Below are 18,330 nucleotides of genomic sequence, written 5' to 3' on the forward strand. Positions count from 1 at the left end.
GTCACAGAGCTTATTTGAATAGGTTTTTCCCTGTCCTTTGTGTGGTTTATTCATTTTTAGGTAAAAGCAATTGATCTTAAGGGAATCTTCTAAAATAGAGTTTTGACACTAACAAGCATTAGATTCTTAAGAGTCTGCATATTTTGCTACTTTTCTGGCATTGTATACATATGAGGTATTGTCATAGAACAAGCAAAATTGTGTAACTCTTTATGGAAGGCTCAGTTAATGTTTCAGCAAGTCTCAAAGAGCTCTGGACTATGTGATTATAGACAAGAGATTAATATAAATAAATGCCAACCGTTTCCTGATATAAAGCATCTAGTGCTAAGCTAAACATTTGTATTGGATTCTAAAAGAATGTCACATTTATAACAAATTGTAACAATTTGATTGTGTAGATAAATAGCTCAGATTAATTTAGAGTAAAAATTAGCCTTGCTAGTCTCATTGCATTTGCACTTTTAAATGCACTCATGGCAAATATGAAAAGTACATTCTTTTTGATACCTCAAATTAGAAAAACAATTATTCAAAAATTCCTTGTGATTAAAGATGGTTAGTATGACTGTTTGACTTTGCCTTATGTAAGACCTACTCACAAATTAAGTTTGGAATTGAACATACTTTGTTGATCAAAATGAGACCCAAAGATGACAGAAAGTAGCAGGAAATCTTTGGAATCGCTGCTCTTCTTGGTTAATTAATAAAGATGATTTTGCAGATTAATGAATCAAAAAGGCTATCAAAAATAATACAGCATCTTTTGAATTCTTCTTTGTTGTTTTGTTATTTTTTTACATCTTAAACTCTCTCTTCAGCCTCATCACCTTAATTTCTTTCAACTTTAAGTCTAGTATGAACCTCTTTTGTTTAGAGGGCAGCCAATGAACCCTGTCTCCAATTGTTTTCAGTTCTGAGTTGTATAGGACATTGCTACTTCTCCTTTTATGGTGAAAAATAGCACCTCTGTTCTATTTGCAAGAACAAAAGCTGGGAAGAGTGACCTGGTTGTGATGGTGACATAGGGGCTGGGTAGAAGCAGGCAGGACTGACTTGAATAAGCAAATCTTACTGGCACTTTAAAACACACATTTCCCCAGGAAATGGAAAAACAGAGCTCCCAAGGGGATATTTTATTCATACAGAAATGAAATTGGAACTTGGTAGGAAAAAACCCACCGAGTAAACTGAATGAGATGTAATAGCTTGAGCATTCCAGTCCCAGGTAAATTCTACCAGTAGAAGTTCTCCTTTGAAGAGCCTTGAAAAAGTGTTTGCCAACCAGTCTGTGGATGGGGTACCCCACAACCCCAGGAGTACTGGATTACGATGCCTATTCCCAGGCCAGTCAAGATCAATAGAACCGAGGAGGGCCCAAGATTCTGCATTTTCAATGAGTGTCTTCCCCGTCCCTCCAGTGGATTCTGCTCTGCACTTGGGTAGGCAATCATCTAGAATTGTCCCCAGTGTTAGCCGATTCTCTCATGAGTCAGTATCTTTAGAATAACAAGCACCAGGATTGCAGCACATGCAGGTGCAGAAACTCCCACTGTGTAAGTGGCTACTGTCAAGGTCAGCTGCACGTTAGAGAGACCCAAAAGCAGAGTGGCCCCAAGTCCAGGCACTCTCCTCAAGGCAGGCCTCCTGGCTGCTAGGAACCACTCCTGCTTAAAGATTGCAAAAGGAGTTTTCTCAACTCACCTGTCCACACTGTAAAAAAGCCCTGAAACGCAACCTGAGCCTCCCGGGTGTTGCTGGCACCAGGTCTTGAGTGTCTTCTTGAAAAAGGGCAGCTGGCGGTCAAGGTGCGACTGCTCCTGGGTGAGGTTGCTCTGTATTCTTCAACAGACTCTGAGCGGGCAGACCCACTTCCTTATTGCTTCCCACAGCCGAAACTGGCCTGGTCGTCTACAGTCCATAAACATCCATTCACGGATATTTATCGGGCTCCTACTTTGTGCTCCATTTTAGGCTCCAGAGATACCAGAGAACAAGAGAAATAAGGTCCCCAGCCTTAGAGAGACAGCCTGCTGGTCACATCAGTTATGTGCACGCCCCTCTTGTGCGTTTTGGGCACATAGATCCTTTAGATCATATGACCAACATCCAGGACAGTGTCCCCATTCTCATTCTGACATACATTTTAGTGCTGTTTACCTTGTCTCCTGTAAAACTGAGCTAAAAACAGTGGCTTCTCACGGTGGTTTCAGAAAACATCAGACAATTGGAGACGGCCCTACCCATCTGGGAAGATTTATCAGCTCTGGCTGGCTCTCTGGGAGGCAGTCTTTCTGAATTTTAGGTAAACTTCAGAACAATTGGCTTTCTGTTTTGGTGTCCTTGGTCTATCACTTGGAAAGGATTTATTTTGCTTTGGCCTCTGTTCCCTCCTGGATGCTAAAAGCAACGTTTTGTTCCCTCCATGAGCCTTTCTGTGTATTTAAAATTGAATTGAAACTTCAACCTCGTATTGCTTTCTCAAATCTCAGAAAGCTTAGAATTTTAGTGTTAAGACATTTTGTTGACCCTTTTTCAGTTATGTGGATTTTCAACCAACCCTGGGTTATTTTGTATTTGGATGAGTTTCATGGGTAGAATTTCAGAAGCCTCTGGAGAGAAGTTGGGGGTAAATCTCCTCTAAGGATGAAAAGTAAAAAGTTAAATTTCATGTAAAGTGGGTGATAATTCACGTGTATTATTTTTTAAAAACTTGTCCCCAGATCACTGGTGATAGACAAGATGTTTTTGGTCGAAACATCGCTGAAGACGTCTTCTTTATTTTATTAAGTGTAATTTGGTTAATCATGACAAATGATACTGCTTTTTAATTGTGACATTCAGGTTTCCTTTCATAATGAGCTAACTTAAATAAAAAATTAAGGCTAAATATTAAATAATCATACAGGTGACATGTGGGTATGACACAAATCACAAGGTTGCTACACAAATGACTGAGGTTTGAGAAACACGATTTGAGTGGGGGTCAGAAGCAGGTGTCTTGTAGGGAAGCACCCGACTCTGCGGGGCCAAAGCACACACCTCGCCCACAGTGAGCAGGAAGCCCAGAAAGCCGTGGGGGTGAGCTTTAACTTAACACAGAACGCAGATCGTCTGTACATGCCAACCAGGGCAGAGTAGCGAGCCTTGTATGTTTGATTGGAAAGTAATCGAGTGTCTCCTCTGGAAAAGGCAATAACTCATGTTTATGGGGTCGGGGGCACGAGGGGTCCAGGGCAAGCTACAGCAAGAGATTGGGGAGATTATGGGAGTCTTGGACCAGAAGCAGTTTTGTCCCCTGCTGAGAGGTCAGAGAGCATAAAGGCAGGGAAAGGGACATTCGGTCCTCGGTCCTCGGGTGACTGTGCTATGGCTCTGCAGGAGTGCCTTCCCCTGCCGCTGTCTGCAGATTTTATCAAGGAGGAAAGCTGCAGTGGGATAGTGACAAGCACCTCAAACATAGCAGGCTCTTGATGATAATGAGAGTTTAAAAGTACTTAAAACCATTGTTGGATTTTCTTTTTAAATATAAAAACAGAGAAACAAAACGAAACGAAGAAGAGCCATTTCCCTTAATTATATTTGAGGCAGAATCTAGAAATGGAATTGTAATTTTTGTTCCTTCTCCCACTCTGTGATTTTACAGATTGGGCCCAGGATGGAAAGTCCTCTGGCCTGTGGACCCCCTACCCCCCACCCCACCCCATCTAAGTGAACCCCATGGCAATGGGACACCTTCCAATCGAAAGGCTTCCCATCCTTGTGAACCAAAAAGCCGCCCCAGGGCGAGGGCTCCTGTTCTCGGTTACCTGTAGTTGTTGAGGCTGTAGAGGACCCTCTGCCAGCACATTCATTTTGTGGGGGAGCAGGTGAGAAAGTCGTCACAAGAAGAGAAGAAACAAAGCAGAGTGTACCCAGCGCTATTGACCCTAACTAACACACGTTCTGCTATATCATTATGCAGCATGTAAAGCCTAAGTCACTCAACACTCCCGTTTAGGTCACCCAACCCTCCGATCACCAGTAATTTTCATTTGCACATGCTGTTCCCTATGCTTGATGTGCTCTTCCCACGCCTGCTCTCCCTCGCTCTTGGCCTTGCCTCGCCTCCCTGACGAGATCGAGTCTCCACACTCTATACGTTCTTGTGGTGCCACGAACTTCTCTTTGTAGCACTTGTCCCAGATGCACTCGGGGCAGACGAGGCCAGGAGCGAGGGAGGGCAGGAGTGGGGAGACCCTCTCAGGACTAGGGGACAGCGTGTGCGAAGGCTGCAAGAAGGAGGTGCTGGAAGAAGCCGGTGGGGCTGGGGCACCGAGGCTGGAAGAAAGAGGGTCGTGAGAGGCTGGCGGAGGCGTAGGGTCTGCCCACACCGCCTTCCTGGCCACGCTAAGGAGTTTTGCTTTTCTTTCTGAGCAGAGTGGGAAGCCATTGAGGGTTTTAAGCTGGAGTTGAGGAGAAAGACAGAAGAGCAAGTTTGTGTTTTGGGAAGATCAATCTGGAGGAACATGTTTTCTTTCAAGGAAGAGTCTGGTCAAATCCTAAAAGTTTTATCTCAATTGAGCCCTTGCAACAGGCCCCACTGATATATATGCGCAGGGCCCTGGCGAGAGTACACACAGAGACCCACGCCCCTGCCAGTTTAAGTGGTTGCAGGTTACAATCAAGCTAACAGACTATTATCAATATGCTCCATCCTCCCGCCCTGAAAAACATGTCTCTATAACTAAAATGTAGGAAAAGATGTGTACGACTATGGTTTTTATATGACTGAGTCAGCAAAGAATCAAAAGATGATGAAATTTAATTATCATTGCACAGCCTGGGTGTCCTGTTGGGGGCCAACAAAATGTGGATGAGTAATATAATAAAGATATTTATAATTGACATATCCTGTTCCATAGTTTTTGCCTTTATTATAGCAAAATCACTTAATTATGTTGTTCTAATTAAGATTTTCACATAATTTCTGTTCTTTTGACAGAAATATTGAGCTAGACAGCTTTTCTCTTTTTGTAATGGTTTTATTGAGATACAATTCACATGTCATACAGTCCATTCAAAGTGTACAACTTTTCTTGAGCCATTTTAGTTCTGAAATAGTTTTTCATTCATTTCAATTTGAAGAGACCTTGTCCTGCTGGTGGCATATCAACCTGAACTGTTAATAAAATTCTTAAAGAAATAGTTAGATTTGGAAACGAACCGTGAATAGAACATATTGTGTTCAAAACATGGTAATGGGATATGATAAATGATCTTTATCACAGCGAATATCAGGAAATGTTTTTATTCCCTTGTATAAATCTCTGTCATGTATACAGCAGCTTTCACTATCTTCAAGCAATGTCTCCATCTAACATGAATGTCAAGTTTTGGCATCGTATGTCACGTATGTTATGTCTGGACATCTGATCCACATTTAAGAACAACGAGAATGGTGAAATACTGTAGAGTGCTCCTTGGCTGCCCTGTGCAAGTGTTGTGAGTTTCCAGAACCTCGGGCACTACAAACTGGAGCTTGAAGAGAAGCAAGCGTGGAGACACTTGGCACAGCCCTGGTCCCTCATTGTGTGAGGATCAAGAGTGTTCATGTGTTTGAAAGAAGCAATGGACCAGTTCATTAGCCCTTTTCTCTCCTCCAAGTGTTCCTGCTGCTCAAATCCATCCCGCCCTCTGAAGCAGCCCCCATCACTGCCAGGGCCATGTGACAAACCCCTCACACGCTCAGGCCTCTCAGACACAGTTCCCTGTCGCTTCAAGGACTCAGGGCAAGGGCTGTGGGGAAGCATGTCCCCGGACTTAGGATGGCTCTACCCTGCAGCCTAAAACTGCACAAACACTGGGTAGACCGTCCCCAAGCCTGTCCCATCAACCTGCTAACTGGGATATGGACTGATACTGCCAGGAAGGAGGTCGGTCCTTCTTTGTCAGTGTGTCCCCTTGGAAGTCCGCTGACTGTGTTTTTCTCTTGTTTTGTCTCCTAGGGACTGGTGAAAGTGGGAAAAGCACCTTTATCAAGCAAATGAGAATTATCCATGGGTCTGGTTACAGCGACGAAGACAGAAAGGGGTTCACGAAGCTGGTTTACCAAAACATATTCACCGCCATGCAAGCCATGATCAGAGCGATGGACACCCTGAGGATACAGTATGTGTGTGAGCAGAATAAGGTAAAGCGCTTGGAGGTATCTGCCCCGCCCACGAATGTGTGTCTGCCTGCTCTCGGTAGCGTATGTCTTTGAGCGAGAAGACGGAGTGCTTTGGTTGGGTGCCAGAGGAGCTCTTGCACTCAAACTCTGGGGTGGAGATAACGGAGAGGAATTTGGGGAATTTTATTAGCCCTGTGGTCTTCCTTCTGCAGGAGTTCTGTCGCGTGGAATTGCAAGGCTACCCTGTGTGCAGGGATTCAGAAGTTATTTAGGTTTGGGCCGTTATTTAGGTTGCTTGTTGCAGGCACTGAGAAAAGAAGACATCCATTTTCTCTTTCTACTAAGAGACCCAGTTAATTTCTTCACTGACGCAATGGGGGCGTTGGGTTTGCAATGGCTGGCTTTTCAGGAATTCCCCGTCTCAGGAAATATTTTCACTAATGTGCTGCAGACTACTCAGAGAAATCAGTGGGCTCTGTTTGTTTACATTAGTTTGTTTACTTAGTTCCCTTCTTGGGAACTAAGTGATAATCATGGGAGCGATGCTTATGTCCCAGCTAGCAATGTGCTCTCTTGTAAGGTGATGCTGTCGAGCTGGCACTGGCTTTCCTGTCACCACCAGGTACTTAAAATACAAATCTGTTTAAAACCGGAAGAAAACAAAGAGGCAGGAGGGTGGGAAGGGGAAGAAAATAAAATATGTGTACTGGAATGCAAAAGTCATCCATACGAAAGTAATACCGTGTCTGAGTTCATTAAGAATCTAGATTAGAAATAAGAGTTTATTTGAGATAATCGGTACCAAGTTACAACATGATGCAGAGAAACATTCTGTGTCAGGTGGGTCTCTTGTGGATCTATTTAAAGAGAATTTCGCTACTGAAATGCCAGAGTTGCATGGGCTTCAGAAATAGACTCCCAAGGACAACTTGATATTATGCACTTGTGGCAGCTGTACTCATCTGTATTTTCTATATATGATAGACAGAGAGTTTCAAAGTGATCAAATAATTTAGAGTTTATACTTCTCATTGACTGAATTACATTGGAAAACACAGTATGTGCCAAATTTTCGACTTACCTTTACATTATCTCTGCAACCTCACGTCTTTCTCACTACTTCCTTGCTGTCTTGAAGAAATGAAGGAACTTGTCTTGCCTACACTTTCAATGGCGTCATGCTGAAAATGTCGGGGGTGGATTAGCCTACAGCGTATCTGGTGCCAAGTAACACGAGAGGTGCACGCTGAGCCCCTGGGAGATTCTAGAAGTGACTGTGGCGATTTCCTTATATATTGCTTTTGAGTACATGTGATATCTTTTTGAAAGCGTATGGTTCTTTTTTCCTTACCCTGTGCAATGTATTCCAAACATGAGGCTTTCTGTGAAGATTCAAGATTATTTCAGAGAAGAGACATGGCTGGAAACTTCCTTGTGGTGATTTCAGTTAATCCCTTTTCCCCTGTTGTAAAATGTATTTCCTTTACCAATCATAGTGAGGTGACTGGGTGCAGGTTGGAATTCAGGGATGGATGTGTAAACAGATCTATTTGGAAGGAAAGGCTCAAGTGTAAGCCACTTCTGCTTACTTTGGCACATAAGTTTGCAAAAACTAATCAGGCTTAGTAATCAAGGCCTCTGGGTTTTTGCTTTTGTTTTGTTTTCCCTCACGGGCCTTCTAGAGGTACTCAGTGTATATGTTAAACAAAATGGTTTTATGGGATTGAACTTGAACCACTTTCTTCTTTTCCCTTGATGTTCTTGTTCATAGCCCACGTCCACTTGCTCACTAATCTGCACTGGTTTCCTAGGGCTGCTGTAACAAGTACCTCAAACTGGGTGGCTTAAAGCAGAAATTAATTTTTTTCATAGTTCTGGATGCCGAAAGTCTCAAATCAAAGTTGACTGGTTCCAAATGAAGGCTCTGATGTCTCTGATCCCTGCTTTTCCGCGAGCTTTTGGTTGCTGGAAATCTTTGGCATCCGTTGGTTTGTAGACCCATCATTCCAGCCTCTGCCTCTGTGTTCACATGGCATTGTCCTCTCTGTGTTTGCTCCCGAATTTCCCTCTTATAAGGACACCAGTCATTGGGTTAGGGCCCACTCTAATCCACTATTCAACCAGTATAGTCTGCCCTCGGGCTCCCCAAGATTCATGTCCATCCTGCATGCAAAATATAATCACTCCATCCCAACATCCCTAAAAGTCATAAGCCATTATAGCATCAACTGTAAGACCCAAATCTAATCTAAATATCAACTCAAAAAGTCCCAAATCTCATTATGTAAGTCAGATATGGGTGAGACTCTGGGTGTGGACCATCCTGGGGCAAGGTTTCTCTCTCTCCATGACCTATGAAACTAGAAAACATGTTGGTTGTCCCTCCTGTCTCCTCATCTGCTGTGTCTGGCTCCATTCTCAATGCCTGCCTTCTTTCTACTTCAAGTATCTAGATTCGTGTTCCATACATTTTCTCTTAACCCCTCAAACAGATGCCTCGAATGAACCACATGTTGAAATGGCTTAAGTAGTGGCAGAAGATTGAGTGGAAAGAACACTAGGTTGGCTCCCAATTTGGGATCTGCTTATAGCTCCTCTGTGGGTCTAGAGCAGGAGTCAGCAAACTTTTCTATAAAGGGCCAGAGAGTAAATATCTTTGGCTTTGTGGGCTATATGGACTCAGTCACAATGACTCAGTTGTGCTGTTAGAGCACAGAAAGTAGCCATAAGTAATGGCTAATGTGTAGCTCAGTTGTAAACTCTATTCACAAAATGTAAAAACTATTCTCAGCTCTTGAGCCATACAAAAATCCATTCATGCCATGGGCAGATTTAGTCTCCAAGCTGTAGTTTGCCAACCCTGATCCTAGGAGAAGCTATACCCTCTTCTCTGCTTTTCCATTTCCTCATCTGTTAAATGCAAACAGCACAGGCTGTGTCTACTTTATAAGGCAACACGAGCAAAAGGAAGTGCTCTATAGATTAAATGGCACTCCAGAAGTATAATGCTATTATTGAGGGAAGTTCAAAAATAAGAAATGGACTCATTGTTTTTTCTGTTATTTGTTTAAGTCATTTTATCCATTCCTTCTATATTGTTTTCCTGTGTGCTATTATTATTTCTAATAATTTTGTCTGTGGGCTAGTTTTAATTCCAAACATGAAACTGTAACAAATTACCATGTTTAGGTCATAAAATGATAAAAATGATTAGTGGAAATTTTCCAGTAGTATTCAATAATTAGTTTAGGAAGCATGCTATATGTTATCTTCTTTACAAAGTATTGCATAACCTGAAATAATTGACTAGTTAAGACAGGTATAAACAAAATCTTAATTAGGTTTTAGTGTGGTGGTACACTCTTTTCTTCACTTCTTATTGCTGAGTATTTCCATTATATGTGAGGTTTTTTTTTTTCTTTTAAAAGAGCTGAGAACACTTTCTTTAAATTTTGTAGAAGAGAATTAGAAGTTGCTTTAGAGGATTTTATTTCAAATGTTAGTGAGATCATTGCTCAGCTAAGTGGTTGAAAATCTTTGGCTATTACTTGACAGCCTGCTTATTGAAGGAAATTTATCAGAAACTTAGTTCAGCATTTGGTTTTTAACCAACATGTTCTTTCAATTAAGATATAGCCTTGAAGATTATTTTCTTATACCTTGCATGCTTATTTTTTTTGAAGAGATGATTCATATGTATTTGCTTACTCTGTTGATAAGCCTTAATTTTTATGAATGTCTCTCAAGAGTGTTTTATGAGCACATATTAGAATTTATGACTTCTTGAATAAATATTACAAAGGCATTTGTGCAGTGGCAGAGCTCCTCAGTCTGTGTTAGTTTATAATTCATGTTTACTCAAGATGATTTCACGGAAGCCAGAAGAGCTTCATATTTTTGCCGTTTGTAGCGTCTTGAACTTGAGAAACTCTTGTTCTAGGCCTGTCCTGCAGTGAAGGAAATATCTTGAACCCTTTAAATGTTCTGCAGAATCTGCTTGGATTATGTAGATACAGAATTTCCCAAGGGCAAAGGGCAACCTCGCCTGACTTCTCAAATGCATTTCAGTCCTGTATTTAGTGATCTCTAGAATAAAAGGTCTGCAGGCTCTTCACGGCTGCCCCTTAGCCTCTTCGCTGCCCTCCTGCTTGTAGGGGTGCTTAACTACACTGGGGTCATGTCATATTTGCACGTAACTTAAATTTAACTGTACGAGCTCATCATGACAAACACAAAAGCAATTATTTTTTTAAAAAAGAAGAATTAATAATTAAGTGGTAAGAAGATTATTTTGCCTGCCATTCCATTCTGAGTACTTAACTTAGAAGACAATGTTTCTAGAAGTGTGAGGTCTGAATTTCCCTTCAGAAAGCATCTCACTCTTCCATTAGAAACTTTTGCCGAATTCACAGTCCCAGTTGGGACTATGGACTTGGGCCATCCAGCCCACCGTTAGTCTTGAAAGGCTGAATGTTTTGCGTTGCACTGACTCACAGAGCCTCTGCTAGTTCTGTTTGAAGTTTTGCAGGTCTCACATTTGGATGCAAGGATGCCTTTCTGTTCAGTAACTGCGAGCTCCTCCTCTCCTGGATGCTGGATTTATCAGACACTAGAACATCCGAGGCAATGGTTCTCCATCTTGGCTGCATGTTGGAATCACCATGGGGCTTTTATGCTGAGGCCCAGGGGACCATCCCCAGAGATCCAGAGTGAATGCTCTGGAATGCAGCCTGAGCACTTGGATTAAGGAGATTCTAACTGGGCAGCCAAGGTTGAGAACCACTGAGGTATATGTGTCTTCACATTATTTAGTCATATTCAATTCGGATTCTGCTTTCCTACCAACTTTTCCATAGCAGGCAGGGGGACTTCTGGTCACCTTTTCCATGGAATGACCTAATCAGTCTCCACCCAAAGGTAAACCGAGTGGGCAGCATTGAGTACATTTATATTGTTCAGCCACACTGGGCCATCTTGGTTAGACTAGGTGATGGTAGCCTTGACAGCATGTCCAGGTGGCATCTTGAAATCACAGATTCTGTGTTTGTTTCCTTTGAGTCTCCCAGGGCCCCAGCCCAGCTTCACGCCCAGAGCATCCAGCAGTGGGGTGGGGAGTGGAGGCAGGGGCTGCGTCTCATTCTCTCCAGGTCCCATCAGTGGTGCCTTCTCGCCCTGCTTTTCCTACTGTTGCTATGTGGAAATTATAACTTCTTTTCGATCATTGAAACAATCAGGGATGCAGGTTTTGTTGATAGCAGGCTCAAGATGTAAGTTTTGTTTATAACAAAAAAATACCATGCAGTTTTGCTCGTGAGAAAATAGAGACATTAAATTAGGAAATTATATATTTTTGCTCATCATTAATGAATATTTTTGTTTATTGAGAGAGTAATTTATCAGGCATAAAACATAAGCATCACACATCTAAGTTCACATTTAAGCAATGAAATCTGGCATTTATGGGGCAGGATCATAGCAGAATACATTTTTAACACCAAAAACCCTTTGATAATGTCTCACATCTATGCATGTATAATGCCTCTGGCTTAACTTTTCATTCTCGGAAAGTGGAAGGCTGAATTTCCAAGAGAGTTTGTTGAAGACTCATATGAGGAAATCAGGCACAGTTAAGTAAAAAAGGTCAATTTATGTCACTTTTTTATAGAAGAGTTTCTCAAGGGTTGGTGTATTTTAAAACTCTCTTATTTTCTAATTTTTAAAACATCTGTCTAAATATATTTTTCAGTCCCACTTCCTCATTCAATTTGAAAAGTCATATTCTGCATGAACCTTTGGGAACAGTGAGACCAATGTTCCAACTTTGGCTATGGCCCAGGGTTCTGCTTCTCTGGCAAATGTTAAACTCAGGTCCTTGCTTCCCATGTCCTACTGGATATTAACAATTGCATGGGGCTAGGCAAAGTGGCTCACACCTGTAATCCCAGTACTTTGGGAGGCCAAGGCAGGAGGATCACTTGAGGCCAGGAGTTCAAGACCGGCCTGGACAACATAGAGAAACTCCGTCTTTACAAAAATTCATGAATTAGCCAGACGTGGTAGCCTACACCTATAGTCTCAGCTACTCAGGAGGCTGAGGTGGGAGGTTTGCTTGAGCCTTGGAGTTTGAGGCTGCAATGTGATTGAGCCAATGCACTCCAGCCTGGGCAACAGAGCAAGATCTTATCTCTAAAAATAAGTAAATAAATTAATAATTGCATGGTACCTTTTCTCCTTACCAAGTAGATGGAGTTCTACCTAGTGTCATAATGACAACAACAAATTCTCCACCAAAATCCTAGGCAGGAGCTTTTCCATCTATCCCAATAGTTCTCTGGTTAATCAGTGCTTCCTTTGGTGTGAAAATTGCTATAATCAGAGCTTGAAATGTAAGAGTCTGGAAAATGGGAAAGAATAGGTTGGGAAGGAACTGATTTTCTCTCTAATCACCATCACAACTAAATCTGACCACCCACTACCCTGTAAACCTGAACTGGGAAATAAAAATGTTCTGGGGCCGATGATGAGTAATAACATTGATTTGACCATTGAAATATTAATTTCCCCCCTTACCTCAAAACTGAGATGTGAATGAACCTATCACATCCAAAGAAATGCTTCTAAAAGCCTGGTGGAAAAGGGAAATCCCACAAAGTTACAAGCAGTCCAGAAACTAGCATGCCTATCAATCAGTCTATTTGATTATCTATCCATCCATCCAATATATGTGAAATATTTGTCCTGAGTCTTTTAAATTGCATCCAACTTTATCGCTGTCCTAAAAAGGGTAACATGTAAAACACCCTTAGGATTCAAAACTCTTTAAAGAACATTCGACTCATCATCAGTGATGCTAGTAAGATTCTTGTTAGATCCCAAACCCTCCACAATTTGCTTCCTCCTCTGGCAGAGCTGTGTTGTCATTCTCTGGTGGAAGGGAGGCAACAAGTGTGTGGCAATGGCTTGCTCCTCCCAGAAATGCCTTCTCTGATCAATGATTTCCATAAACCTGTGCCAAGAGGTAAATTCCCCCCTTGGGACTGTTATGGAGTTTTTGCCGAGGGGTTCAGGTGTTCATCTGGTGTTATTGAATTTAGAGACAGATTGTCTCATTAACTGGTTAATAAGCTCTGCAATATTATCCTAGGCAAATATTCTAGAAGGCACCCCCTGTATATTAAAAAGATGTTTTAAATGATAGGTGTAGGGGGAGATGTTTCAAATGGAATACAGTAACTAATCCAATGGAATCAAATTGTTAAAAGTTTTTTTCTTTAAACCACTAAAGCTACATTTAAAGTAAAAATCATATTCATTAGAAGGCAGAACTATTTGCTTTTTTCACTGACATTTCTTTTTAGAAGCTAAAATGTTTTCAGGGACTTTTGTGACATTGTATCTTGTGTATTTTATTTTGATTTCTGACACTTAAAACTCTTGTCAGGTTTAATTAAGAATGATTTAGATGAATGTAAAATAGCTTTCACGTTTAACTATTGCTTTGTGTTTTCTCTAAATCAAATTTTAAAATATTTTGGCTCTTTGTGTCTTTCTATTAAAATACTTTATATTAGACAAAAAGATATAGGCTCATTGGTTGAACTTGGCCATTTATAGCATCTGGCTAGGAAGTTACTTGTCTCTGTATGTCAGTGTAGGAGTCGTTAAGGATAGGAAGATGACTGGTTTGCTAAATTTTCTTTAAAAAAACACCTTCTAATCATTTGAATAATTAAGATGGGGTTAATTACAAAAAGGATGATAGGAATAACTGTGTATTTTAGGTGCCTCAAGGTTGGCTCCCTTCCATTTACCCTGAAGGCAGTGAAGTGGTTGGATGCTGGCGTGTGGGGAGACCATGTGGTTGACCATTGGCCACCAGTTCCCCCAAGGCTCTGACCTCCTGCCCACCCCCCTGTTGTGTCTCTGCTCAGTGTTCCCTTTTGAGGTGGATGGAGGTTCCTCTTTGCTTTGGGGTTTTATCACCATGATCATCATGATTTGGATTTGCTGAGATGAGGAGCCCTCCACAATGCTAGCGATCACCCCACACAAGAAAGTCTTTCTTCTCAAGGTCAAATTAGCTCTTGGTGTACTAGAATGGGACAACCTCTGGCATGAAATTGAATTCCTGCCCTGTCATTTATTTCCTCAACAGTCTTGGACAGATCACCAGAGCTCTCAGTGTTTTTCTTTCCTTCCTCCACTGAAGGCTACGTTGGTTCCTGGTGAAATTATAACATTTAAACATATGGGTAACCTACTTTCAGAAGCAAAAAGTCATATTCTGCTGTGTCCTAAACAGGCTACTTTTTCCACCAACTCTTCCTGGTTAATAACACACTGCGTCAAATACAATGTTACATGTACTGTGTATCAATATTGGCTGTTTTACTTCATATAATCCAGGAGTTCTTTACAGACACATTTTTTAAAAGTACCAGGATAAGAGTCAGAAAGACTCGTACACCAGATTTGCAGTGAAGAATGCATGTTCTACGATGTGTATGGCTTGCAGGTGCATCCTCACCCTCTTCCTGTTGTGGATAGTACCCTGTTTTAAGTTCTGAAGACCCAGTTTTGAATGAACGAATGAGTGGCCCCTTCCTGCAGACATGGGCATCTGTACCTCCTGTAGCTCCTACACGTCTCTGCACCACCAGAACAAGCACCTGGGGGCAGGAGGGTCTTCGAGGGGAGCTCAGGTCAGAATGGCAGGAAGGTGAGGCAGAATTCATGTGATGTCTTTCAGGTTGCTCGATTTCTTTTAAATTTGGGGATGACAAAGTTAAAGGATTAGAGAAAGAATCTTCCCTAAGCAATGATGCTATTTCTGTGACTTCTCCACTCCCTCACTGAAAGAGAAAGGTCCAGGCTGCACCAGGCACTTGGCCGCCTCCGGCTGTTCACACGTCTCAGTCTACCCAGACAGCAGGCCTGTGTTGAGGGAAACCAAGAGGCCTTTGAATCGTGCTCCTTACTCTCCCGTCTATAAGAGATGAATTGTCATTACTGTCATGAGAATGGTTTGTTTTTATTTTTTACATTTGGCCAGAGATGACCCTGATCACTGTCAGTGAAGGTGTGCCTCGATGTCCTTCCTAACCCCCGAGCAAGCTCGAGACCTCCCTTAATGTGATTATGAAAATCCATCTGTGACAGTCTCACTTCCCCGCCTCCAGGTGGGTCTTTATTTCTGCCACTAGATGTTGACATAAATGGCTGATAGTGCCGAGTAGTAATTTCCACCTATGAAACTTACAGATAAAAACCCTACCCATAGCAATACTAGTCACCTGGCAAATATTTGTTTTATGAATTACATGAATGGCACAAGCTAAGAGTATTTTCTAAAGTTTGAGCCCAAGGAGAGAGAAAATGGACAACCAGTCTAGTATCACAGGGCTTCAAGGATTCAATGGTCTCTCTCTTTCCCTTGAAAAGAAGACCCTCGAGCTCTCCCTCTGCCCCCAGGTCATGCACCACGTGCCTTTGTCAGTGCTCATCTCTTCCTGTCATGTGAAGCTCCCAGCCCACTCGAGTTCCTCAAGAGCAATGCTGTACTCATCTCTGTTCGCTCCAGCTTTCATACAAAGGTGATATAAAAATACATATATATATACACACTTTTTCCAATTCAGACAGACAGCATCAGAAATCTCAAGTTGCTACATCACCGTTTTGGCATTTTAAGGAGGTAAAAAACAAAACTCCACCCAATACCACAGGCCGACAGGGCCTTTTTGCAAACATCACGGCTGTTGGCAGCAGCATGGCCCCTGCTCTGCAGCTTGCTCATTCAGCGCCAGCCACGGAGACTTCCTTTCTTTTGGCCCCGCATTCACAATGCTCTTTGGAGCCCAGGACTTTTGTACATCCTCTTCTCTCTGCTTCCTCCTCTCTTTGCCTAGCTGAGTCATTCTCATTCTCCACTAGAACGGAAGATCCCTGAAAGCCAAGGACTGTGCCTGCTTTTACCCACTTTCGTAGCTCCAGTGCCCTATGTGGTTGCAGGCCAGTTGGCCAAAAGCCTGTCCACTGAAGAACCAATTTCTGGGACAAAGGAATCTGATTTTTTTAATGAGCCCATGCAGGTGACCTTAGACCACATTCTGGCCTTCCCTGAACTTGTCTCTGACAGAGTGTCCAGCCTCGCCTCCTCTTCCTGTTGGATTGTGGTTTCCTGTTTATCTTGCGTCTCCCTGTTGGCTTGTGTCTTCCGTCTGTAGGAACATCCTGAAACCTATTCCCTTCACACTCATAAATAGCTAACTTCATTTCTTCATTTCACACTCATAAATAGCTAACTTCATTTCTTCATCATCAGTGAAGCATCTGGTATCATGGAAGACTCTCTCTGACAGCCCCCTCCTTCCATCCTCTCTTGAGTTAGGTTATCATGCCAGCGTACCCATAATCCCTGGTATTTACCCTATTTCATTATAATTCTTTATTTAGGCATCTCCCCCACTTCAGACTAAGAGTTCTCTGGGGAGGTCTTGTTCATCTCTGCATCCTTTCAGGCTCATTAAATGTTTGTGAAGTGACATTAAAACCTTGTATGAAGATAATGTCATAAACCCAAAGCTATCAAGGGCTTTGCCCAGGCAGTGATACCTACAATCTCAGAGGATGGCCTAGCTGTTCTCCTATGTGATACAATTTTTTCTCCTTGAATTTGGGACTGTGATATTGGGCAAAAAGTAACAGGGGCTCCCCATGGCCATGTTTTCCTTTTTACAAAAAATATTTGGCATGGTTGGGCTATGCAAACTCTGTCATTAACCCTTTTATATATGCCTTCGTCAACCGCGACCTGAGGACCACCTACCGCAGCCTGCTGCGGTGCTAGTACCAGAGCATCAACCGCAAGCTCTCGGCCGCCAGCATGCATGAGGCCCTGAAGCTTGCTGAGAGGCCGGAGCGACCGGAGATTGTGCTACAAAACTCTGACTACTGCAGAAAACAAAGGTCATAATTCATGATCGAAAGCGGAATAGTGGAGAGGAAATAAACAAGGCAAAATAGAGGTGGAAACAGAACGAAATCATTTGCGGAGACTGCAGACCGGCCATGCAGCTTCTTTCTTGGGATGGCTAAGCCCTGACAAACAGGGTGATCCGTTGTACAGAGCATCTTACGGGGGAGACTGTGACCTCTCCTTTTTCCTGTGGGTCAGTGCTAGTGTGTGTTCTCCGTTTAAGACAGCCAGATCATCTCAGCAGTAAGCACACGAACAGAACTGGGTTCCAGAAAGGAAGCAGTTTCTGGTGCTTTGCCTATGTCCAAATCCGCACAAGTGGGAGAAAGTTCCAATGCACACTTCCCATGCCTCCGAGTTTAGGCATTGTGGTGACTGTTCAGGAACCATTCATGAGACAGAATGTATTTTCTTGTATGACAGAAGGGTTTTCCCAAGCCAACTGCGGTAAGCATCGTGTTGAATATGTTGCATGTCCATGTTAGAAAACAGAACCCAGTCATCAGCTAATACAAAAGATTTCCCAGAGCAGTGTTTGTTTCAAGCTTCTGTCAAATAGTTTGGCTTTTCTGCAGGGTCCCTGTGACTTCCCCTCCAGTGTACTTTCTCTGTTAACTCACTTATTGTTGCTGTGTAACTCAGGAACAGATCTCAGGATGGAGAGAAGCATGAAAGTCAAGCCTTTCCTTGGGTCCTGAGAGGTGAGGGGGATTCCTTCTGTGCGGGTTTCTACCTGGATGAAGTGCCAGCGCTGCGTAACTGCATTGTGATTAACACAACATTGGCATGTTTTTGAATCTCAGTTATATAACACAAGGGTGCAACGGGCCCAGGGGCTGGTCCGTAACCGTGTGTTACATGGAAGATGTGTGGGAATAATGGGTTTTCCATGAACAGTTGTGATGTGTCTGGAGATGTAGCATAAACACGTGTGTTCTTATTGAGCAGCGTTGTATTAAATTGAATTGTGTGAATCCGAGGCCAGCCAGACCACTCTTGGGAAATGCTCCAGAATGCTATTCTGTTCCTTCTAGAGAATTGGTTTCTGTGTTCTCTGTATCTTAAATTAAATGTGTGCCTGGGCAATTCTGTCCCCTGACCTCCCCGTCCCCCATGGTAGACATTAAGGGAAGGGAAGGAAACAGAAAATGTCCCCTTGGGGATAGTATTTTTTTTTTTAAATGGTACTACGTAGTAAGTA

The 18,330-nt window shown here is 42.5% G+C and overlaps 1 protein-coding gene across 1 annotated transcript in view; it reads left to right on the forward strand.

The window, feature by feature from the left end:
• Nucleotides 1-18,330, forward strand: part of GNA14 (G protein subunit alpha 14) — a 179,142-nt gene that overhangs the window by 88,688 nt on the left and 72,124 nt on the right. Inside the window, exon 2 of the mRNA XM_012759773.3 lies at nt 5,988-6,172. Coding sequence (XP_012615227.1) covers nt 5,988-6,172 — 185 coding nt within the window. The remainder of the gene's footprint in view (nt 1-5,987; nt 6,173-18,330) is intronic.

Source organism: Microcebus murinus, chromosome 12 (genome assembly GCF_040939455.1).
Source record: "Microcebus murinus isolate Inina chromosome 12, M.murinus_Inina_mat1.0, whole genome shotgun sequence".
Lineage (NCBI taxonomy): Eukaryota > Metazoa > Chordata > Mammalia > Primates > Cheirogaleidae > Microcebus > Microcebus murinus.